Below are 25093 nucleotides of genomic sequence, written 5' to 3'. Positions count from 1 at the left end.
TGATGCCGTATTATCCATGTACCAGCCTTACTAGCCGGAGTTGTTATACTCTCATAACCACTTCTTCCCACGACACCCTAGAGTCATGAAGGCACATCTGAAGATGTGGTCAAGTGGGCGACGGGGGCGACTGAACAAGTGATTCTCTGTGTTGCAATTTTTGCAGGAAACATTTAGAATATATTTTGGAAGATGCACCCTGTTGACTCTCATTATATATAAAGTGAGGAAACCCAGATTGTTGCATATACCTGTCTGCCTTTGAGGAGAAACTACAATGATATCCATAAGTCCTTCAACATTGGCTAACACAGTCTCCTTATTCCGACCAGAATATTTGTCCACTCGCTGGATAGATTTAGTTTGCCAGTCCGTCCAATAGAGCCACCTGTCTTGCTGCTCAGAAATGAAGAGATAAAGGATTAGGAAGATACAAAAACCATGTAGAAAGGTAACATAAGTTTATTCAAACAAAACCATTTCTCCAGTGTATGGCAGGAGGAAGAATGAGAACACCAACTTCTCCCAACACCCAGAAATTAAAAAAATATACTATTTCTTTGGGAGCTCATCTATCTAGTGACATTGCAGAGTTCCCACCAAGGTCCTTTGTACCTGTGTCAAGGCAAAGGGATGTGATACTTGGCTGACCAGGACCTGACGCAGCTTCCCGTTGAGATCAGCACTCTCTATGCGGTCTAGATGAGCATCTACCCAATAAATCCTAGAAGAACAGAAAGTATGAGAAGTGAAACCAACCTCCACCATAACCTCCTATCCCAAAGAAAATGATTCCCCATCCTTCTTGCACTTCTTTACTGATGTGATGCAGAAGCTCCAGGCTGCCTTAAAAGCAGAGAAATGACTTTTGCACGTGGAAAGGGACTATGTTATACTGACCTCCTAGTATCATAATCCAAGGTCAACCCATTGGGCCAACCCAAGTCAGTGTTGATCAATATCTTGCGCTCAGAACCATCCAAGTTTGCGCGCTCAATTTTAGCGACTTGTCCCCAATCTGTCCAAAAGAGGTATCTGGGGAAAAACCAAACACAGGATGACTGACACACACACACACACACACAAAAAAAAAAAAAACCACAGGCTGCTTCTGCACCAAGTAGTTCTTTTTTTGGAGATGAAGGGAGAAGCTGTTTCATCTGAAACTTGTTGCTGCTATTATTTGCAATGTCTCTTCTTACTAGACCCCTCACTAGGGAGTAGATTTGCTGGTGGGGAGGGCTGGTGACTGCCTTTTGAAAAACATCTTCCTCCAGCCATCTGGCCAGCTCAACCCTTCAACAAGACCAACAGATCATCTGGTTCTAAGAGTCAGATTGTAGTCCTAACTCTTATTGGTCCAGCAACGCTCACCTCTAGGCAAGAACAGAACCACAGGCAGGAGGGGCTCCAACAATCTAATCTGCAACCACTTGATGAAGTGCTACAGCTGAACAACTGGCTGGATAGTGTGTTTGCTCATAAAGCTTTGCTGGTAAAGGAGCCTACTTGGTGAACAGACCAGATGCTCCTCTAGGCCCAAGGAGGGGCTTAACCTTTGAAGCACTACTCTCCTGCCTCCATCTCATTCTGCCCCTAGTTGTCCCCCAACTTACCCCTTCCTGGGAAAGACAGCAATTGCTCGGGGTTCATCCAGATTGTTATTAATTAGCACTTTCCTGCAGCTGCCATCTAGTCTTGCAACTTCAATAGTGTTGCGGCCCGTGTCAGTCCAGTAGAGGTTTCTAGCCACCCAGTCCACAGCCAGACCATCTGTAGTCTTCAGTCCTTGACCAATAACTGTTTCCATATTGCTGCCATTAAGGTCTGCTCGCCTAGAAAACAGTAGATACCAAAGAAAGTAAGAATTTCTGCCTATTAAAATACCACATTGTAAGGCAGATCTTGCAACACAAAGACCAGCTAGTGAAAGGTCTCATGTAATTAATGAATTACCGTATTTTTCGCACCATAGGGCGCACCGGACCATAGGGCGCACCTAGTTTTGGGAGGCGGAAAACAAGAAAAAATTATTCTGAACCCCAGAAGCCAGAACAGCAAGAGGGATCTGGCTTCTGGGATACCGTGTGGCTGTTCTGGCTTCTGGGGTAACCCCGCCAAGCCTCTTCAGGGCAGCGGGATGAAGGCTCCCCCTGCCCAAAGAGGCTGCGCAGGGTTAAAGCAGAAGCCAGGACAGACGCGTCGCTGAAGGGGCACTGTGCCTTCTCTCTCTCTGTGCAGCGCCCCTCCTTCACAGGAAAGGTGCTGCGCAGAGAGGGAGAAGGCACAGCACCCTTCAGCGAAGCTGGAGAAGGAACAGAAGGAGACCCTTCTGTTCCTCCTCGGGCTTCGCTGGACAGGCGCGTCGCTGCGAAGCGGGAGGAGGAACAGGAGGAGACCCTTCTGTTCCTCCTCGGGCTTCGCTTGATAAGCGCATTGCTCAAGGGGCGCTGCACCTTCTCTCTCTCTCTCTGTGCAGCGCCTCTCCTTCACAGGAGAGGCGTTGCGCAGAGAGGGAAAAGGTGCAGCACCCTTCAGCGAAGCTGAACAGAAGGAGACCCTTCTGTTCCTCCTCCAGCTTCCAGGACAGGCGTGTCGCCGCGAAGCCAAGGAGCCTGCATTCGCTCCATAGGACGCACACACATTTCCCCTTCATTTCTGGAGGGGAAAAAGTGCGTCATATAGAGCGAAAAATACGGTAATGCACCAAAAGGAAGCTAATGGGTTCCTACCTGATGACATCTAAGAAGACATCTGTGTAGTAAATTTTGCCATCTACACTGTCATAGTCCAGAGAGATAACATTGTTCAGCTCTGGGACAGGAACGTGCACGTCAGTGTGATCGCTAGTGTCCAGTGAGATGCGGCGGATAGAGCCTCGACTAGAGAAGAGCAGGTAAGTTTCAGGAGAAGGATCGCAGGTCCTCTCGTCACTCTTCAACTGGATACCAGTAGGGCAGGCACAGGAGAAGCCTTCAGGATTTGGCAGGCAGAGATGGGAGCACCCACCATTCCTCACTCCACACTTGTTAGCACCTATGGGAAAACAAAGGAAGTCTCTCAGACTGGACTTTCCTGTGGTCCATATTAATTCAGTACTCTCCTATACAGTCCTTGTAAACAGGAGATTCTCAAGCAAAAGTAGGCACAAACATTTGTAGGCCTTGACTAAGGCTACTACTACCCAGTGTACCTCAGGTATTTTTTTAAAGGGTCGTATAAAAAGTTAAAGGGACCACAGAAAGATGGAACTTCAGAAAGCAAAGCCTGCCAGTGTCTCTGAAGAACTATCATTTGCCAGCACAATGGCACCAATAATGCTGTTTCAAACTGTGGGGAAACCCTAGCCCTACAGGGGAAATAGCAAGATGAACTCCTGGCAACTAAATAAACGCACAGAACAGGCACTTGAGAAGATTGTAAATGTGAGGATGACAAGACAGCTGGTTCAAATAAAATGGAAGGCTTCAAAGTGCTTGAGTGGTTTGAATGTAGATTGGTTTTTTTAAAAAAAGTTTGAGTAGCTAGGATTAAGCAAGGCTTCCCAACTCAGTGCTCTCCAGAGGCTGCTGGACCTAAACTCCCATCAGCTCCAGCCAGCATGGTCAATGGTCAAGGCTGATGGGCACTGTAGTCCAACAACAACTGGCTCACATAGCCTGGCAAGGCTAGATTAGGGAACGGAGCAAGATCTGCAAAAAAGGCACAAAGGCCAAGTAAGAATTCTGACGTGAAAAAAATCGCAAGTCCTTGAAGAAGAAATGCAAAGAATTAAAGCATTGCAGTGAACAGTATCTGGGAGTGGCTTGGGGGTACAGAGGAGAAGTAAAGAACTCCCTTGATGCCAGCTTCTAAGAGGACTCTCCAAACAATGTTTGGCTTGATGGAAATCTGGGGGGGGGGGGGGACGGGACTTACCCAGAGGGTGCTTCCTGTCAACAGCCTGGATGTCCATTAAGCCAGGCAGGTTTGCCCTGACTAAGATGACGTTAGCACCAGTGTTCTTGTCAGCCCTGTGGATGCTACGTGTTTGCCAATCTGTCCAGTAGATGTAGGAATCCAGCAGAGTGAGGCCATAAGGGTGCTGTACTGGAGAAAGCAAGGTGCGGCGGTTTGCACCATTCAGGTCTGCAGCCTCAATGCGCTGAAGGACAGAGATGGAATGTTTATTCCCTTTTTGAGAGACAGAGAAAACCCCCAGAAAGCTGAAAACAAAGGCCCCAGATAGCTATGATTCCAAGCTACCATATTAGAAAAATCTCACAAGCATACTTGGTTATCCTCTTCACTGGGCAACTGTAGCTGCAGTTTATTAAGTAACAACACGTGAGCAATACCCATCAAAACGCAGTGTTTGAGGTTAACGCCAGGCAACATGAAAGCCTTGCCTTTGGCACTTGAACCCTGATGGGGATTTCTGATATGGAAGTCACCAAGAGATGTTGCAATAACTGGCCTCATTTGCATGTTACAATAAAACATAGTTAAACTGCTCACAATACTCAGAAGTCATTCTTTCGCTCCTGCTCCCGGCTGCACCAGGAGAAGCAAGCCACGAGTCTTGGTGCATTGTGCTGTCTGAACCCAGACTCAGGGTCTCCAAGCAAACCACAAGTGGTAGAAACTCTAGCTCACATGGCACTTAAATGTAAAATGTATGATGATCTCCGCCAACAATTTCTAGACCATCTATGTATTCCAACATGGAAACCAGAGATGGAGGTTATGCACTTCTTATTACAGGGGAGAGACCAGGAGCTCACCAAGACAGTAGTTAAGTTCCTCTATTTGATTTTTTGTCGCCAAAGTATGCTACAGGATCCTGCCCTTGCTGGAAACCCACAGAGATGAGGCGTATTGCTTGCCTCTTTTGCCCTTTGGTGGGTGACTGTGTCGTTGGGGTGGCGACGAGATCGCACTGGCCTATCTATTCTGAATGTTCTTATGTGATGCTAATAAAGGTTACTTGACTTGACTTGACACAAGTGGTAGCCTAGCTTTATTTTTCACTTTGGGGCAAACAAGCCATGATCCCGGGTTCAGACTGACACAAGCCAAGGGATCATGGATTGTTGCTCCTGGCATAGCACAGGTAGGAGGACCAAGGAAGGACCAGAGCAGGAAATTTCTGAGCAGGATGCACTACAGCGAATGGCTTAGCAGCTCATTTGTGCTCCACCACAGCTGAATGTCAGACATTAATTATGGCTTAATGCATGTGCCACTGCTACCGCTGAGCGATGAACCTGCACTTATGAATTCCCTTAGTCCACAAGGACTCTTTAATCCCTCTCATGCCATCCCTTCCTTCAGATATAAAGTTATGAACTCCACCCCAAGAAAACATTCTGCACGCCTTGTAGCAGTTCCAACCTCAGTATGTGCATCAGCCCAGAGCAGTTGTGATCCTGCTCGATCCACAGCCAGTCCATTCGGCCATCCCAGGTTGTTGTTGATAAGCACCGTGCGCCTGGAGCCGTCCATGCCAGCTTGTTCCAGCTTGGCGTTCTCTCCCCAGTCCGTCCAATACATAAAACTGAAGGAAGAGTAAAAGCTAGTAACCGATCAACTGAGAAGCCAGCATGGGAATTATTCCCATGTCTTTCCATCCTCTGCCTTTCCCTTTCCCTTGACCAAGACTTACTACAGCCAGCACTCACCCCATCTCGTGATACAGGGCAATGGCTCTTGGGCTGTCCAGGTTTTCCCATACCAAAACTCTCCTCATTGACCCATCTAGGTTGCCCACTTCAATCCTTTTGGTCCCTGTGTCAGTCCAATACACTTTGCGACCGATAGCATCCACTGCTAGTCCATCTGTGGTTTGCAACCCTAGTAAAAAAGCAGTAGCAATGTCATTGTTTCTTGCTACTTACTAACCATCACGTTTAGGATCTTCCCTCCTTAAAAACATCCGCAAGATTCGCCAGGCATTTCTTAACATAAATATTCCTAGGTACTCCATGAGTAAAGAACTGACTATGCTATTAAGACTGTGCTCACATCACTCGGCAAAATCCATCTCTGAAAGCAGCCTGAAGGTGGCTATTCCAGTAAAGCATCTATTACCTGTAGTAACGATATCTTCATACTGAGATCCATCTAAGGCAGCCCTGCTGATCTTCCTCAGTGTGCTGTCCGACCAATAGACCTTTCCTGTGGAAGAAATAGGAGAACATCAGCAACATCTACATAGAAAATCCTAAAAATAGGCATTAAGGAAGTAGCATTAGCAAATAAGGAAAGTAATGGGGAAAGCCATTTGGTGTGCTTTTGTTAAGCCCAGTTAAAATACAACAGCAGCAGTGCTACCTGTTAATGCAGGTATTTACTGATGGAGCACACCACTCACAGGCATTATGAAACATATACTCTTAAAAAATGAAGACATTGTGATATGCTCTTCAAAAGGGCAGAAGCTATAACTGTATTGGCATTACATGAAAAGTTATTTATTAGTATGTTTATTACCAAAAGCATAAGGGATTTTTTGGGGGGGAATATTTCTACTTTTTTCCTTCTCCTTCTCTCTCTCTCTCTCTTTTTACTAAAGACCAATTCTCAGTCTACATCTTAACAATTCGTAGATCTGGGATAGAGAACCCAAGGCTTCCACATGTTGTTAGACTTTGACTCCAACCAGCCCCCACTGGATCAGTGCTTAAAATGGTTAAATGACACATTTCAGACCTTCTTGAGGATCCACTCCGATGGCAATAGCATTTTTCATGGTGACATTGACTGACACAACTACGTCGGCAAAATACGGGATGTCAAGCGAAACCAGCCGAATATCCGACCTTCTAGCAAAGATCAGGAAGCTAGTCATGCCTGCGGAGTTGAAGACAAGAATATATTCCACATTTAACACTGTTCTACTCAGCAGTTTCAAATATGCCATCTCTGAGCTAACCGAGAAGCAACAAGGATATTTTCAAATATTGTTTTTGAATCTTATTTGTTTTTGGTGCTTTTTTTAAAAAAAAGTTTGGTAGTTTTATTGTATGCTTGTAAAATGTCTTGAGACTCATGTGAAAGGCAATTCAAGAATTAGTAATTGCCAAACATTAAAAAAACCACTTCTGCTAAGGATGTCACTGGATGATCTGTTACAGACCACATATATGGTATGACAAAGAGGATGTGGAATGAAAGAGTAGAAGCAAGAGTTACAGCTCTAGGGCTCTGAAATAAAGGTTGTGCATCTTCCATGCTTCTTGTGGCACAAGCATATAATTTGCTACTTTGAGCATACGTTACTTCTCATCCTCAGAAAATATATGACTTCTGGTTTTCAGGGGACAGCATCTTATTTCTTTTTCTGGATCTCAAGCCGTGTCTACCATTCCTTTGGTTTCTTTTGCCCTGTTGGCTATCTTAATAGCCAAATCTGCTTTGTTTCATTGCCTTCTGACATTCTTTAAAGGTAAAGGTAAAGGTAAAGGGACCCCTGACCATTAGGTCCAGTCGTGACCGACTCTGGGGTTGCGGCGCTCATCTCGCTTTATTGGCCGAGGGAGCCGGTGTACAGCTTCCAGGTCATGTAGCCAGCAGGACTAAGCCGCTTCTGGCGAACCAGAGCAGCGCACAGAAACGCTGTTTACCTTCCCGCCGGAGCGGTACCTATTTATCTACTTGCACTTTGACGTGCTTTTGAACTGCTAGGTTGGCAGGAGCAGGGAGCGAGCAACGGGCACTCACCCCGTTGCGGGGATTCGAACCGCTGATCTTCTGATCAGCAAGTCCTAGGTTCTGTGGTTTAACCCACAGCGCCACCCGTGTCCCTTTTTGACATTCTTTACTTTACCATAAATCCTAAATATTCAGGCAGAATCATGCTAAATGTGCACAATATATTCTGATTGCAGAATCTGGGCCAAGATTTATTTGGTGGGTGTATTCATACCAAGAGCATTTTTTGTGTTTCCCAAGCCTATGTGGCACCCTCCAGACGTTGTTGGACTCCAACTCCTGCCAGCCCCAGCCAGCACAGCTACTGGCCAGGGATGATGGGAGATGGGGTGCAGAAACACTGGTTATCCCTGTTGTAGGGCTTTGTACCTAGAGGCCTATCAAGAGCAGGCTCTGGGGATTAGAGACCCAGATGCTGCAGAATGTGAGGAGACCTACCTGGTGAGCAAGTCTTGCCATCTGGCTGTAGGTTGATACCGGTGGGACAAGTACAGCTGTAACCTTTAGGAAGAGGAGCCAGGAGGCAAAGATGACTGCATCCACCATTATTAACTGTGCATGCTGTATGTACTGAAAAAAAGGAGAAGAGAACAATGCATCACGACAAGGCCAGACAGAGAAGCCCAAAGCATTCTGGGAAATGATATATAATGAGTTGGGGGGGGGGATGTTTAAAATAACTTTTGTGAAAAAAACTGAAGCTTTTTTAAAAAATGAATTTTAGATGCAGAAATACCAAAGGAGCAGAAAAGACTATTCATGTACGCGATGATGGCAGCACAGATACTTTTGGCCCAGAGATGGAAGGAAGACAAAGTCCTGACCAAAGAGGAACGGCTGATAAAGGTGATGGATTACGCCGAAATGGCAGAAATGACTGGGTAGATCAGAAATCAAGAAGATAGAAATTTTACTAAGGAATGGGGGGAAATTATAATTTATCTTGCAGAACACTAAAAGCAACTAAAAACTTTGGCCGGATTGTAACAATACTTGTCATGTGACAAGAACTATGGGAAAACAAGGTCTTTTTTATTATTAAGAAAATGGAGAATCTTATAAGATGCAGCTGAAAAAAGGAATGTTGATGGAACCCATGGAGGGGTGGAGGAAAGTCCAAGGATTCAGGGAATCCTTTATATGTATGATTATGATAGTAATATAATAATTTATAATAATTTTATTATTTATACCACACCCATCTGAATAAAAATGTAAACTGTAAAAACCAATAAAAACATTGTAAAAGAAAGAAAGAAGAGAATCCCAATGCAGAGTATGTCAGGAAGAGACTGCATCAGGCAAAGCCTCTTTCCACCTGCCTTGCCCCACCCTCCGGCCCTAGGAGTCCTCATAAGGGAGCTGTTCCTGGAGGAAGAACTGTGAGGGGAGAGACTCCATCAGGCAAGGCCTCCTTCCACCAGCCTTGCTCTACCCTCTAGTCTCTGCTTCTTAATGTGTATTGTATTGTTTTATGTACAGTCATACCTTGGGTTGAAGTAGCTTTGGGATAAGTATTTTCGGGTTGCGCGCTGCGGCGACCCGGAAGTAATGGAGCGCGTTACTTCCAGGTTTCTCCACTCGCACATGCACAGTCAAAATGACGTCACGCGCATGCACAGAAGCGGCGAGTCGTGACCCGCTCAGACGCGGGTTGTGTTCACTTCTGGATGCGAACGGGGCTCCAGAACGGTTCCCATTCGCATCCAGAGGTACCACTGTACTGTGGCTTGCCGTTATTTTATTGATTATAGTTTAGATATTATTTATTATAACTGTTGAGTGGATTTCTGTTTAACTTTTATATTTTGATATTATTATTTTATATTATTCTAATGATTGTTGAATGTTACTTTTTTGATGTAGGTTGCCTATTTTAAAGTTATGTTTTATTATCACATTTTTGTATTGCATTAGATTGTTATAAGATGTACATTTTTTGTTTCTTCAGCTTGTAAACCGCCTTGAGTACTATAAGATAGAAAGACGGTATACAAATAAAAAATGATGATGATAACAGCAACAGCATGCTTCAAAATTCTACAAGCATGCACGGGAACGTAAACGGCACAGAGGAGCTCTTTCCATGAAAATGAGTCACAAAGGATTCATTCGCATGTACTTTTGAGATAAATTTCTGTTGGGGTGCAGGGTGCTTAGAATCACAGAATTGTAGAGTTGGAAGGAACCTTGAGGATTGTCTATAGTCCAAACCTCTGCAATGCAGGAATAGGCAGTCATCCCATAGAGGCTCTCTAGCTATAGGGTCATGCCAAGCAGCAAGGGATGGTGCATCCCCTCCCATGTACCTGAAGGCCTGTGCCGATGGAAGACGTGGATGTCCATGAGGTTCTCCAGGTTGTCCTGCAGAGTTTCACGATTCTGCCCCGTCCTTTTGTCAGCACTCTGGATGCTCTTTGCCTGCCAATCGGTCCAGTAGAGCCGAGCTCCATAAAGAGTAAGCCCAAAGGGGTGAGGCAGGTTGCTTCCAATCAGCACCTGTCAGTCCCCAAAACAAAGACCCGCAAGAAGTTTTAGTAACAACACACAGCCGGCACGGCAACAGGGACCCAAGGGGCTGTTTTTCAGTCCAAAGAGCCACATATCCTTCTGGGCAACCTCCCAGGGGCCACGTGCAATTGGTTTTATTTGCCAGAGGCAAAAAGGGGCTGTGCAACAAATTTTTGCCTTTGTACAGTAGCCTGCATTTTACCCTCTCTAGCCTCCATCCAGGCAAGCAAAAGACATTATCAGAGTTGAAGGACACATTCCAGCCAGGTAAAAGCACAGGGGGTGTAAAATAGGACCAGGGAGGGTTATGGCATGGGAAGAGGTCTGAGGATCAGGCAGAGAGACCTGGAAGGCATATTTGGCCCCTGGGCCCCAGGTTCCCCACCCCGGTCTAGAGGCTGCAGGTAGCCCCAGCAATGCATCCATCTCTCTCCTTGTACTTTTTGCAGTATGCATTCTTCACTCAGGAGTAGATTGATTTGCAGGTTCAGACAGACATTAATTCAAAGCATTTTTTTTTATTTTTTGGGTCAATAACAAGACGGTCCCTACCCTCAGGCTAATTATCTAAGCAGCCGAGACCTTTTGGAGACCAGAAGCAAGTTGCATTGGACCAAGTGGCAAACACACATCCCAGTACGTTTCCGAGCACAATTCAAAGTGTTGGTGCTGACCTTTAAAGCCCTAAACGGCCTCGGTCCTGTATACCTGAAGGAGCGTTTCCACCCTCATCGTCCAGCCCGGACACTGAGGTCCAGTGCCGAGGGCCTTCTGGTGGTTCCCTCGCTGCGAGAAGTGAGGTTACAGGGAACCAGGCAGAGGGCCTTCTCGGTAGTGGCACCTGTCCTGTGGAACGCCCTCCCAGCAGATATCAAGGCAATAAGCAACTATTTTATTTTTAAAAGACAACTGAAGGTGGCCCTGTTTAGGGAAGTTTTTAATGTTTGATGCGGTATTGTTTTTAATATTGGGTTGGAAGCTGCCCAGAGTGGCTGGGGAAACCCAGCCAGATGGGTGGAGTATAAATAAAAAAAATATTAGTATTATTATTAATCCCCAAGCAATTCCTATTTACAACTCCTTTCCCAGAAGCCTTCGATTCACCTTGGTTTCTTACCTTCCTGTTGCTGCCATCCAGGCCAGCGTATTCAATTGTCTTCATGCCAGCATCTGCCCAATACAGACGATGAGATTCATAATCAATAGCTAGTCCATTGGGCCAGGTCAGGTTGGAAGAGATGATCACCAAGCGGTCAGAGGCATCCATGCCTGCACGCTCAATCTTCGGGTTAGCCCCCCAGTCAGTCCAGTACATGAATCTGCACACACACGCACACAAAACTGCATGTGACTTCTGTTCCTTTAGCGGCAGAATTATTTTCCCCTGCCAATGAACTCCACAAACGAACTGGCAAGTGCCTTCAACTTTCATAGTGACTACTCTCCTAAACCAGAATCTATACGCCCTACTCTAAGGCTCCATGCAAAGGAAGAATAAAATAATAATAATAAAGGCTGCCAAGAGATCCCATTATCATGTGGGCCTTCTCTTCTGCAAAAATGAGGCAACAGAATTTCAGGACTTTCACTCCTAATCTATGGAAGAAGAAGAAGCAGCAGCAGTTCAGAACTTCCATGTGCCATCAGACCATTCCATGAACTTCAGCAAAGTAAGACAACACAGTTTCTCTTCAGTCTGTTTTTGTAGGCAAACCTAGTTTGCACTGCTTTCTCACAATGTCTCCTTCCAGGTAGTGACAGTAAGCAATATGAAATGGCCATAGCCAGAGACAGAGCTTCAGGAATATAGGAAGCTGCCTTATGCAGAGACAGGCTACTGATCCACCTAGCCTCACTACTGTCTACACTGACAGACAGTGGCTCTACAAGGTTTCAGGCAGGGGACTTTTCCGGCGCAAACTGGAGATGCCAGGGATTGTACTCGGGACCTTTGGCATGCAAGGCAGATGTTCTGCCAATGAGCTACAGCCCTTCCCAAACAGTGAAGGTCATAGAGTTGGGATCTAGTCTAACCCCTGCAATGCAGGAATCTTTTGCCCAACACGGGGCTCAACCCTATGACCCTGACATTAAGAGTATCACGCTCTACTGGCTGAGCTATCAATGTTAAAAAGCTAGGAATGGGTTTCTTTTTCTTTCTGTGGGACCTTGGCGAACTAAGATATGTCACTATTTGCCACCAGAAAGAACATTTCAAACTCCAGGTCAGATAAGGGCAGACTAGTTAAAGACCAATGTGGTTTATTTGGCTTTTGTTCGTTTTCTTTTACATTTTTACTGAACCTTGTCCTACAGGCAACTCTGATCAGGTATGCTTTGGCCCCTTCTGTTCTTGGCTTGCAAGGAGGAGGAGCCTTGCATTAGGGTGGCCGGACTAGGGCAGTCTGATCGCTCCCAGTCCTGCTGTTTTAGCAGAGCCATCCACATCAGCGTCCAGCCCCCCCCCCAACCTTTCAGGAATTGCAGCAGGGACCTCGCAGGGCAATGGCATGGAAAATTTAAACACAATAGCACAAAGGAGACCCTGCTATGCAGACTCCTGCGAAAGTAGCTTCTCACCCTCCAACAGGGTCCACCACAATATCCCTGGGTCTGTCTAGATTCTCCCAGATCAGTACAGTCCGCATAGTTCCATCTGTGTTAGACACCTCTATCCGGTCTGTTCCTGCATAGATTAGAGGAAGAGGATGGAAAGACCATAAGCCTCCAGAGTCATAGGGGAGACCATTAAAGAGAAACATCTATACAAAAGTACAGTCTCCACTTCACTCCCATCACCCAAACAGAAATTATCAGCAAGCTAAATTGCTCAGCGAACCTGAGAAGTTTGCTTTAGAATCCCACTCCACATCTGTACAAACTCTCAGTCAACTAGGCTGCATTTTGAAGCAAGTTTACTTCGGAAGCAACTTCCACTAAAACCAGTGAAACAGAGAACCAGGTGCTATTATCATAGCTAAATGTAAATCATGTCCTGGACTGTACCACTTCAGGTCGCAGGTGACGGGCTGCATGTTTTGAACACTACACCGTGAAGAGGGAGGGATGGAGACCTCTGTGCATAGAAAAATAGCATGTCAGGGACAAATGGAAGCTGGATCATCTCTGCATCTGAGCACACTTTATTTTCCACATGCAGAGAAAATAAATCATGCCTCCCCTATGGGGAAGCATCCAAACATGCAGCCCTCAAGCCACAATCTGAAACGGCTTGAGGAAAAGCTTTAATTCTGTGGTTTATACAAACAAATCCATATAGGAATAAGGTGCACGGCAAGATGTTTGAAATGTCATGCAAGGACATTTGTGCGGCTATTGAGAACGTCCTGTGGAAATTTCCTATTTCAGAACTTTACTTTTTTGGATTATTAAACAGGAGCTCATACTCCCTGAATTTCTAGGAAAGCAGCAAAGCTGCATTTCGACACCATGGTTTAATTTTTAATGTGAAGAAAATGAGTCTTGCCTACCCCTGAGCTATCCCTGCCTCCCAACATAGTCACAAGGCGTTTGGCCCATTTTTGATTAACGACAACTCGCTGTGCTGTTCAAACCTTACAAAACTGATGAACCTTGTTTCAAAACAGCCAACTTCAAACCACAGTTTATTAATCCAATTCGTTTCAACAAACCATAGTTAAGATTAACCACTGTTTACGGTTCAGATGTGACACATGAAAGTAATAGAATTTGGGAGAGGAAGCTTTCATTATTATCCTCACAACCATGCCGGAGGAGGAGACAGGAGTGGGGAGGTACCAAACCCAGGGAGGCGGGGGTCATGGCTGATAAACCACAGATTTATTGTGATGCCTGAAAACAATCCACGTAGAATAGCACTGCATGTCCATAGAAGGATGTAATATGCCAACCAGTTTGTCTGTGGGGGAGGTGATATTGTTCATACTTCCAAATATGCATTATTTGGTATGGCCCAGTTAGGATTTAGGAGGCAATCTTCCAGAGACTAAGGTGGTTTTAGACAGTCAGTACCTGCATCTGTCCAGTACAACTTGTTGGTGACCCAGTCCACAGCCAGACCAGCAGGGCTTTCCAGGCTGCTATCTGCCACAACCTAGCAAGAAACAAAAGCAAGAAGGAATCTTAGGGGGAGAGAGGGGTACCCTTAACAAACTTGCTGCTGGATCCTGCTCAGCAGCAGAAACATGTACTAGCCACATTCAGCTACAAATGGATGTTCATAGATAACTGAATATCAACGTCCAAGAGATGGATGCAGAACAAACTAAGACGTAGCATGCCATCATCTGGCTGCCTCGATGATAAATTGTGGGCGCACGCGAAAGATGATTAGAGAATTGATGTGCGCTAGCGGGACTTAAAATTTAATTTGTCCCAGCTGTTTGAGAAAGGTACACTCTAATTATCTCCTGACAGTCTAGATCATATTCTAGCTATCTTCATTTCACTCATTTATTGGACGGCGCAGATGCCCTCATTTCAATGTTTGATTGCATTAGCCGCCCACAGACACTTGCAAGGTGGCATGCGCATGCCGGTGTGCAGCCAAGCCAGCAATACAAAGAAGTCAATCAAATGAAATATTCATCTTCGAAAAGGCTTAAATTTCCAAAACAACGCTGTGCGGTGCCTCGCCACCCCAGAAGCACATTACCTCCTGTCCCGTTCCATCCCATTTTGCCCGACTAATGGAATCAGTGCCGACGTCCGTCCAGTAGACGTAATCATCCTTTGCATCCCAGTCCAGGGCCACTGCGTTGCGCACATCGGCCAAGGGGATGACGGCATCAGACAGGTCTTCTGTGTCGAAGCTGATACGACGGATGTCCATCCTTCGGGCAAAAAGCAGGAACTTGTCAAGACCTGATCAAAGGTCGAAAGGTCTTCTTTTAATTTCTCTAAGTTCAACAACATGGTAACAGACAACAGAAAATTATCTTGTTACGTCTTAAGCTCTGCTGCATCCACGCCCCTTTTGCATGGACTTCTATGATACGTGTATAGTATATAGTGGAGGACAGACAATGCATGGCTAGCAAGTGGGTAGGATGCTGTGCACATCTGCCGTTGGCAGAGGATTCTTGGGATGGGGACAGAGGAGGACGTGCTGCTGGGAAAGCATCTCCCCAAGGGCAGCAAGTCTGACACAAAACGAAAGCGGGCTGACAGGCCTTCTAAAAGGAGGGGGAGAATCATCCTTTCATCAGTCTCCTATATATATGAGATAAGGACGTGAGGGCCCTGATGGATAAGCCCAGGGGTCCGTCAAGCCTAGTATCCTGTGTCTCACAGTGACCAAGTTGATGCTTCAGGGCACGAAAGCAAATTTGCCTTAGCAACTGGCATTCAGAGGTATACTGCTTCTGACTCAGGAGGGTCCATGTTAAGTGTCATGGCTAGGAGCTGTTCATAAACATATGCCCCATAAATTATTTACTAATTTATTTATAATATTTCCTATCTGTCCTTTGCCTTAAGGTTCCAGGGCAGGCAACAACAGAATATACAATTATAAAACAGATAAAACTGTTTAAAGTATAAAACAGGTGAATCCTTTCCACATGGAAACAGAACAGTATAAATTCAGTGTAAAATTTTTCTGAACCCTGTTTAAGAAACAACTATTCAAGTGGCATGTGATAGTATACTTCATAAGTGAATTGTGCATTGTGTCTTTTGTCTGTCTCGAATCATGACTGATTCCATTAGGTGACCCTGAAATCTAGTATGACGTAAGAGAGAAAGCATTCCCTCTATCCACATTCTCCACACCACTTTACAAACTCATGTCGTGTTCCATCTCCACCTCTTTATTGTGATGTTACCCACTTTTCAATTTAACAAAAAAAAATCACAAAGCTGTCTTTTATTGTTCTAAGCAAAAAACCTTCAAACACATTTACCTTTTCATATAGGGCTCAATTACACCAATCATTTTGCAAGTTCTCTCCTGCATCTTTTCCAGCTCTATAGTATTTTTTATAGATTCAACCGGAATCCAACACAACATTTAAAAGGCAGCTCTGCCATCAATGTACATAAGCACTTTACATACTAGCCATTTTGTTTACATAAACACTTTACAATACTGCCATTCTACCTTCAATCCTTTCCCTGATTGTCCATAGTAAAGAATATGCCTTTTTTCTGTTTGTTTTGCCTGCAACCCTCCTCTCTTTTTCTTTCTCTCTCTCTTTCACATGCATGTCCGTGTGTGTGCACAGACACCTATTAAGGTGTAAAAGCTCTTCTTTATCACACTTACTCTGAGCACAGGTGTGGCTGCTGGTCTTCCGAAAGCCTGTGGGGCAAGCACAGGTATAGGACGTGTTGTTTGGCAGGCACAGGTGAGTGCAGCCCCCATTGTTGGCTCCGCAACGGTTTCTCCCTGCTCAAATAGCCAAAAACAACCACATATAAGGAAACTAGTAGAGAAAGCAAAGGCTTTAGCTAGTGTTTGGGAAAGATTCGGGGCTTCAAAAGGGCATGCTTTGGAAAAGCTGCTTTGGGTCTTCAAAGATAGCTCATGTGACCATGATCCCTGAAGTTGCTCTGCCCAAACATTCAGAATAAAGAGTCAAGGTTTGGACCTTTAAAGCCTACCCTTTTTTTCTAGGTGAAAATAAGCTGGAAAATAAAAAAGGGAGGGTTTGAGAGGTCCGAAAGCACCCCACATTTATTTTGATAGGGGTTAATTTAATGAAACTTAACCCACTCAGAATTCTAACAGGACACATACTCTACAAATGCTTTTTAACAACAGGGGATAGCTATTTTTTTCAAGCTCCATGTTTTAACCATGTCAGTGCAAATATAATGGGAGGAGTTCAACATACCACTAAAAAGACCATTCAGTCAACACAAGCATTTCAGCTTGCCAGATGGAACCATCTCGCCTTGTCTCCCCGCCCCCAAACACTGATCTAGGAGTTCCCCTGACCCCACCCCACCCCCGCAGAGGAGCAAAAAAAAAAAAAAAAGCCCTGTTACACTAGGAGAAGACCTTGTGCTGGCATCTCCTAGGAGGACTGGCTAGCTGAATCTGGTCCAAGAGAGTCTCCGGATAGCAGGTGCTAGTCACCATAGCCCTTTTCCTTCTGAAGTTACCTGCTGGCTGGCGCTGAGGATGCAATGTGTGGATGTCCATGGGGAAGTGGAGCTTGTTGCGGATGATCTCCTGGTTCTTGCCAGTAAACTTGTTGGCGCTGTTTATGCTCTTGGTATGCCAATCTGTCCAGTACAGGCTGTCTTCAAACACCGTGATGGCAAACGGATGTGGAAGGCCTGCAGTAAGAGTGCAATAAAGGCACATGGATTATTCTAGCCTCCAGAGAAAACAAAGCCACTCTTTCCAATGAGTGCTTCTACCCCTAACTCAGAACTGTCTCCAATTAAAGGAGTAAGCATGGCCAAGTCTAGTATATACTACCACAAGCTGAGAAGACATAGATGAAGCCCACTCCAAGGAGAAACATGACTGCTGATTTTAGAAGATAAGGATAGCTTAGATCAGAGCTGTGAACAAACTGCATACAGTGCATTCCTATTCTATGTGACTGGAAACGTCACTTTGACTAGTGTAGGAGATGGGTAGCGGCCTCTCTCGTTGCTAACTCTGCCTCATACAATTAAATGTGTGCAAGATACAGGCAGGGTGTGCACTGTGTCTGTAGTTTCTTAGCGCTGGAAGTCCAGTGGCCAACAGTCCCACTGTCCTTATTCATTATTTCATCAGAGCCACTTTTTGCCTGCTCTCCATTGAACTCAATCCCAGAGTGAGTCACAAGAAGAAATCCTAGTACAAGAATAAACTCAACAATAAAAACCATTGCAAAAATTCATCAAAATCCGTAACAGCAAATCAGAATCAGCAAGGGCAAGCTTCTACTCTATTTCGAAACAATTTATCCAAACGCCAGACTGAAAAGATATTACTTTAAAAGGCGCCTAAAACCCATCAAATTTGGTGAGGGAGGGGCATTCCATTATCTCACCTTGGCTAATAACAGCCTTCCTGTTTTGTCCATCCAAGTCAGCCCTCTCAATAACGTGATGCTTGGCATCCACCCAATACATTCGATGCCCTGCATAGTCAATAGTTAGCCCATTTGGCCAGAAAAGATGAGTGTCAGCAATGATGCGTCGATTGGAGCCATCCATGCTGGAATACTCAATGCGAGGAGTATTTCCCCAGTCCGTCCAGTAGATGGTGCTATTGGAGAAGAGAAAAGTTGGAAATATGGGATCTTCCTGGATTAGGTGAAAAGCAACCAGGCATATCCATGGCAAAATGATTGGTACAATAGAGTATGCATTCAGTGTTGAGGAGCACTCATGAGGCCTAGGAGAATGGCAACAGCTTCACTGCTAGTACAATAGTTCTCATGAGCAGAACTCTTTTCAATAGATGCTCCTGCTACTGGAGAAAGGGAGAGGATTTATTTATTTTTGCAAGTTTCATTTTCCCCTGCAGCCCTCCGAAAAGCCACGCTGGAGGGTTGGGTGCAGGTGTGAAAGGGAAATTAGCAAAAAAAAGAAGAACCACACACACCCTAGTTGGAACCTCCAGCTAGTTTTGTCTGCAGGTCAGCTTGGCCAGTTTCAGTTCAGTATGTTTGGACAAATAAATTAACACGGGAACCACCATCCCGAAAACCAACCCCTCCTCACTCACCCCTCCATGGGGTGAAGGGCAATTGCGCGAGGCTTCTCCAGGTTCTCCCAGAGAAGCACCTTCCGGTGGGTGCCGTCCAAGTTTGCCACTTCAATGCGAGATGTTCCAGAGTCTGTCCAGTACAGCTTGTCGTGGATCCAGTCAATGGCCAATCCACCTGGGACACAAAACAGAAGGGAAGTCAAGCTGATTAGTATTCTGTGCAACGAAGAGAATCCCATGAAGCAACTACCATAATTTTTCCCCTCCTAAAGGAAAAGGGGAGCAGAGTCCTTCCTTCGCCATGCCTTGCCAAATCAAAGCACTAGCAAAACCACTAGTTTGTTGACCTAGAGATTCATCATTCCCCACTTCAATATAGGCCGTCAATATATTTCTATTCCCTGTGACTCTGACATTCTCAAAGACGCTCACCTGGGCTCTCCAGCCCTGTGGACACCACTTCCTCCACGTTGCTGCCATTGAGATTAGCCCTCATGATGCGGTCCAGTGTGACGTCAGACCAGAAGACTAACTCCTTGCTATGGTGGAAATCAAGGGCGATAGCATTCTCCAGGTTGTTCAGCAGCAAGGTATACTCTGACCGGTGGGGTAAGACCTGCCGGATATCAATCCGATTGGCAAAAAGCAACACAGGCTCCGGCCCTGAAGGACATGGACAGACAAAGGGAGGGGGGCTGGTAAGACTGGAAGCCATCACTGTCATAAAGACAGGGAAATACACACAGAGAAATATGTTAACAAGAACATCTGTACCAATATCAGGATGTTGCCTGACCACTGTAGTACATGTGTCAGTGGCCTCAAGACTGGACTACTGCAATGCAATCTACATGGGGCTGCCCTTGGGTCTGGTTCTGAAGCTCCAGCCAAATGTAGTGGCCAGACTGGCGACTGGGATCCCTGCCAACGCCATTGCTAAAACATCTGTGCTGGTTGCCCATCGAGGTCCTTGTATTAATTTTTGAAGCCCTGGAACAAGTTAGGTCCAGGGTACCTCAGGGATCTCTTGAACCCTTCTATCCCAGCTTGATCGCTGAGAATGTCGGCAGGAGAGTCGGTGGTTGCTCCCCATGTTAGCGAGGCTCACTGGACAATAACAAGAAACGGAGCCTTTAGTGTCATTGGCCCAGCCCTCTGGAATGCTCTGCCGATACAGAATCAGCAGACGCCTTCCATTTCAACTCCTTCCTTATAAACTCAATCTGAAATGTGGGGAAGGGAATCTGTGAATTTTTTTCCTATTGGGGTGGGGTTGCATATGGGCCACAGCACCCATGTCAACCCTCCCTTCCCGTAACTCCTCTGTTTTGCTCCAGTCAGAATCTGCAGCCCTTGCTGATGGGACTGGCACAGCTGCCATGTGGTTTCTCAGGAATCAGATGAATCAGCATATCTAAATCCTAGCAAAAAAGGCTCACATGAGCACTGCAAATCTCTTGGCTCAGCCACCTCAAAGCCTTTGACAAGCAAACATTCACTAAAAATCCAATCGTGCTCTTCATTCCAGGCTTCCTGACACCCACTCTGCTGCTTCTTACCCAGAAGTGCAACTGCCTGCTAAAATGCTCAAAGCACAGCCATAGAGCTCCACCACTGCCACCAAACACACCCACTTTCTGTTTTCAACAGGAGCATGCAGGCAGGGGGGAGATAAAGAAAGAGCATGGGTCTTATTCTAATGGTGCAATCAGCAACTCAGGATTGAACTCCAAATAAAAGCTGAAGCTCCAAACTAAGCCGACAACATTGCATCAGGCACGGTTGTGTTTTTTAGGTAGTGACCGTCCAACCAGAGCGGAGAATCCCTTCTTACCCAGGGCTTTACAGCTGCGCTTGTCGGGGCGAAGTTCGTAGCCTTGCTCACACCAGCACTGGAAGCCGCCCTCGTTGTTGGTGCATCCCTGGCTGCAATAGCCTTCCTCTGCACACTCATTCACATCTGAAGCAGGGAAAAGGAAGAAAGTATTCAGGTGTGCAAAAGGGACTGGAAAGCTCTTCCTTATGCTCTGGATTCCACACTTGTTAATTTTCAGCTCACTACATGACAGAGGTCGCAAGGGGAGCTAAGAACTTAAGAGCCCAGACCAACAGGCCTTTCAGCTCAGTATATCCAGTGGGCAAACAGCACATGAGTCCCAGAGCAATTACGTCGTTGGCCCTACACTTGTTTAAACCCCAGTCCTGGCAACACTGGGGTAGAGGCCAGAGCAGGAATCTAAATTCCACATCCACTCATATTGTAGACATGCATGATTTTACCAACAGATGGCCCAAGGCATGAGGCTGCTGACCTTGACATGACCTCCCATCCTCCAGGAGCCTGTAACCTGTGTGGCAGGTACACTGCACCGTCCCTCGAGTCATCTGGCACTTCTGGGCGCAGCCCCCATTGTTGAGGTTGCAGTTTTCTTCTCCAGTTCGAAGACCTGCAGAAGAAGCACATTAAGTTGAAAACTCACCAGGCAGCTGCTTATTTTTTCTAAAAATAAGGCCAGGTTAACACATCACATTAAACCACAGCTTTTAAAAAAAACAACATATGGCTTAATGTAAATCGTCAGTATATTGATGCATGCTGCTCACATTTTACTTCTCCACTCCTGCTGGAAACAATCCACACTCTGGCGTGTTGTCTGAACCCAGGGCTTATGGTTTGTTTCTCTCCAAACAAACCATGAGTGGAAGCCAAGGTTTGCTCTTGGCTTACTGCTTATGGTCTGTTTACAGGAAACAAACCATGGGCACAGGTTCAGATTACACCAGAAGCCAGACCGTGACCTGTCTCAGGGCACTGCAGCAGGAGCAGAGGAGGAACAAAGCCCCTGTGTTTCCTGCAGTGCGTGGAAGCATGTTTCTTGGCCACACTAAACCACAGTTTATTTTAGGTATGGTCTAATGTGATGTGAAATGTCTGGGAAACTCCGGACGTACGGCAGCCCTGACTTACGGCAGTTTTGGTCAGGGCTCTCATCGCTGCCATCTCCACAGTCATTTACACCATTGCACAGCTTTCTTTGACCAATGCAGCGTCCATTTCTGCACAGAAATTGATCTGGGGCACACTGGGGACTTCCTAAAGGGGCAATAAGGAAAGTTAGAAGCAGTTAAGAGAAGGTAATCTAATTTTCATGTACAGTAAGGATACTAGTTTATCTCCATTTGCAGTCACATTCTAGAAGATTCCACAGCCTCAGTAAAATACAGGGAGCTGCCTAACACCAAGTCAGAACATTGACCTATTGTATCTAGCTCATTAGCCTCAACTTTCACTGTAACTTGAAGTAATACTATATACATTGGGTGGTATTCAATGCTAGTCCCACAAAGAGTAAATCCATTGAAGTTAATGGACATGACTAACTTAGATCCATTATTTTCAATGGGATTTCATTGTTAACTATGAAAACCCTTTAATAAAAACAAGTATTAAAATGAAGGATTGGGACATACTGGTTTGCTTCATCCAGTAGTTGGAACCAAATTCTGGAACTCCCTTCCCAATTCTGTAAATTATATTTAAGAACTGATTCTAATACAGGAAGGCTGATTGGGGTGGGGGACACACAAAACTCTGCAACACAACGGTTTGCTTTCACAGTTTTCACCTGTATCCTCGCAGTTTTCTTCATCGCTGTAATCAGTGCAATCATCCTCCCCATCGCAGCGCCAAGACAGGCGGACACAGCGGCCGGATTTACAGCGGAACTGGTCAGCTGTGCACATAGATGTAGCTGAGGAAATAAAAATGAGAGAACTCAGTGAATTCCACCTGTTCTTCATTATCATGGTTTTTTGTATGTCACTTTACCCGAAAGTGCCTCACACCATCAGAAATGGTTTAGATAAAATTTCAGTAGAATTCACTAATTGGAAAGCATCCCTAACTTTAAATAAAGTCTCATTTTTATTTTATATACTGTGATATTTTTATGTGAACGGCCCTTAGACCTCCGGGTATAGGGCGGAATAATAATAATAATACAAATATTGAATAAGGCAAATAAGCATGTATCAGAAAAGTTTACATAACACAGCAACGTTTAAATATTATTCACTAATTGCAAAACATCCCTAAATTTAAATAGCCATGCAAGCATCAATAGGCCAAACATATTAATGAATATATACTAAGATTAAATGAATTCCTAGCAACAGAAATACAAATATATAATCCAAACCACAAGCCAGCATGTCTTATCCAAAACTGAAAGTTGCCCCCTGCCTGATATCACCAGGGCCAGACACCCCCCTCGCTGCCCCTACACTAAACCTCCTCTGCAAGCCCCAAGGCACTCACTGCAATTCTTCTCATCCGATTGATCGTCACAGTCAAAGTCACCGTCACATCTCCATCCAGCATTAATGCACAAACCATTGTTGCACATGAACTCGCCTGAGCGGCATGGCTGGTGAGAGGCTGCAAAGAGAAGACAGTGCATTACAATCCATTCTTTATTGAGCCCAAATTAGAGTAAATCTCAGGTACCTCCGCTTCATGTTCCCTAGGACATTTCCTTTTCTGCCTTTCCATCCCAGTGTTAATTCTGGGGAAATCCCTTGTTGCAAACAGAATCGCTGGAAGCAAATGTATTCTTGGATTTGTACTATTTCTTCTGAGCGTAGAAGCTATGGAGTCTCAATGCAGCACAGTTTTGTCTTCTCAGAAATGAAATTGATTAAAAAAAAAAAAATGCAATGCAGCAACCCACCCAGCACACCATTGCCCCAGGTAACTTACAGCAGTCAGATTCATCAGACCAGTCCCCACAGTCATCGTCTCCATCACAGTGGTAGATGTCCAGGATACAGCGCCCATATGCACACTGGAACTCCTCCAGGCTACATGTTGTTGCTGGAATATCTGATGCTAAATAAAAAGGATGAAGAATACTTATGTAAGGCTAGCCACCCCGGGCTTTTGGCACTGTAAGCAACAAGGTACACAGGAAAGCAGAAAATGGCCTTAAACCAAGTCACACCTTGGTACACCTAGGCCAGAACTTCAGGCAGGAATCTTTCCCAGCGCTACCTGAAGATGTCAGGAATTGAAACAGGGACCTTCTGTATGCAAAGCAGATGACCTAGCACTAAACTGTGGCCCTTCTCAAATACAGAAAGACAAAAGAGGAAGGCATCACACATATAGAAGCCTGCCACTACACTGAAAAGCGTCAGAGTGTTACCTGCACTGCGGCAAAGGAGTCTTTATTTCTGGATGAAATGTTCATTGCTTTGCAAGTATCCACCAAGAATGAAACCTTTGCAGCACTTCCCTACTGTTATCCCAATACTACATACCAGAAAAATGAAAAACAGGGCATATTTCTGATATTTGCAGTGGTCATGCCCAGCAGCAGAGATGTTGTATCTTATCAGGTCCCACATAAGGGCATTTGCCTAATTTACCTAGGCCACCTTCCGCATGGTAACTGCCACTAGTGGCCCCACACATTAAAGCCAACATAGTGCATACAATGAGCATGCTGAAAATTTGGGTGTCGTGGAAGAGGCAGTCCCCTCCTGACATTCAGGTGCAGCAGGAATATCATGTCCCTGAAAAGTAACCCTGTAGCTGCTGTTCAGTGGTGCCACACCCTGATGAATGCTACCAAAAATAGATTTGGGCAGGCAGACGCAGAAGTGTGTGTGTGACATCACACATATTAAGAACAGCAGATTTCAGCACATGGGCAAATCCATGTGGGAACCATAATGTGAACTGATTTCTGGCGATCCGCAAGCATGCCAAGTGTTCATCAAGTGCTCAGAGCCCGCTGTTTTCTAAAGGCCCCTAAAAAGCAAGCTAACCTTTTGAGATAGCTCCAGGCCATCACAGAGCTATAATTTTCCCTGTCCCTGGAACCACACCCATATACACCTAAGAGCTGACTGTGCCAAGGTCTGATGTGAGCCAAGTTGCTAAGGCTGAAAAGCAGAGGGCACATTTGAGGGTTTAAATCTTGCTAACACTGCTGAGCAGAAGACATCCTGAGCGGTGCCAGGCTTTTGAAGAATTCGGCTTCTCTCAAAATGATGCCAGAACAAACATCTCTCTCTCTCCCCCTTTTTTTTATTGTAAGAATTCTTCCCAAGAACTCTGACCCTGTGCAGCACCCAGCATAATCTATGACAAAGGTTTTACAATGAAGCCCTTCTCCACGGCAATTCTTTATGGCACAGAAAAGAGCCCTCCAAGGAGAATTAGGCAGG

At 45.3% G+C, this 25093-nt stretch overlaps 1 protein-coding gene across 3 annotated transcripts in view; it reads right to left on the bottom strand.

Annotated features, from left to right (window-relative positions):
* LRP4 (LDL receptor related protein 4) overlaps nt 1-25093 on the bottom strand; it is a 100014-nt gene that overhangs the window by 11575 nt on the left and 63346 nt on the right. For 2 of the 3 annotated variants that reach the window (XM_081163097.1, XM_081163099.1), the window contains exons 6-32: nt 23622-23750; nt 23181-23300; nt 22489-22614; nt 21831-21956; nt 21175-21309; nt 20697-20822; nt 19295-19525; nt 18881-19037; nt 18201-18418; nt 17314-17490; nt 16472-16597; nt 14861-15069; nt 14218-14299; nt 12784-12889; nt 11321-11522; nt 10002-10191; nt 8131-8262; nt 6691-6831; nt 6070-6156; nt 5661-5832; nt 5374-5536; nt 3919-4144; nt 2733-3036; nt 1617-1835; nt 901-1035; nt 616-724; nt 252-396 (exon numbers count right to left, since the gene is read on the bottom strand). In XM_081163097.1, coding sequence (XP_081019223.1) covers nt 252-396; nt 616-724; nt 901-1035; nt 1617-1835; nt 2733-3036; nt 3919-4144; nt 5374-5536; nt 5661-5832; nt 6070-6156; nt 6691-6831; nt 8131-8262; nt 10002-10191; nt 11321-11522; nt 12784-12889; nt 14218-14299; nt 14861-15069; nt 16472-16597; nt 17314-17490; nt 18201-18418; nt 18881-19037; nt 19295-19525; nt 20697-20822; nt 21175-21309; nt 21831-21956; nt 22489-22614; nt 23181-23300; nt 23622-23750 — 4293 coding nt within the window. The remainder of the gene's footprint in view (nt 1-251; nt 397-615; nt 725-900; nt 1036-1616; nt 1836-2732; nt 3037-3918; nt 4145-5373; nt 5537-5660; nt 5833-6069; nt 6157-6690; nt 6832-8130; nt 8263-10001; nt 10192-11320; nt 11523-12783; nt 12890-14217; nt 14300-14860; nt 15070-16471; nt 16598-17313; nt 17491-18200; nt 18419-18880; nt 19038-19294; nt 19526-20696; nt 20823-21174; nt 21310-21830; nt 21957-22488; nt 22615-23180; nt 23301-23621; nt 23751-25093) is intronic. The other variant, XM_081163098.1, reaches the window with a different exon arrangement.

The sequence above is a fragment of the Podarcis bocagei genome (assembly GCF_964188305.1).
Source record: "Podarcis bocagei genome assembly, chromosome: 1".
NCBI classification, from domain to species: Eukaryota; Metazoa; Chordata; class Lepidosauria; order Squamata; family Lacertidae; genus Podarcis; species Podarcis bocagei.
Note: the sequence above shows the minus strand (reverse complement) of the source record. Positions and strands in the feature narration are given on the sequence as shown.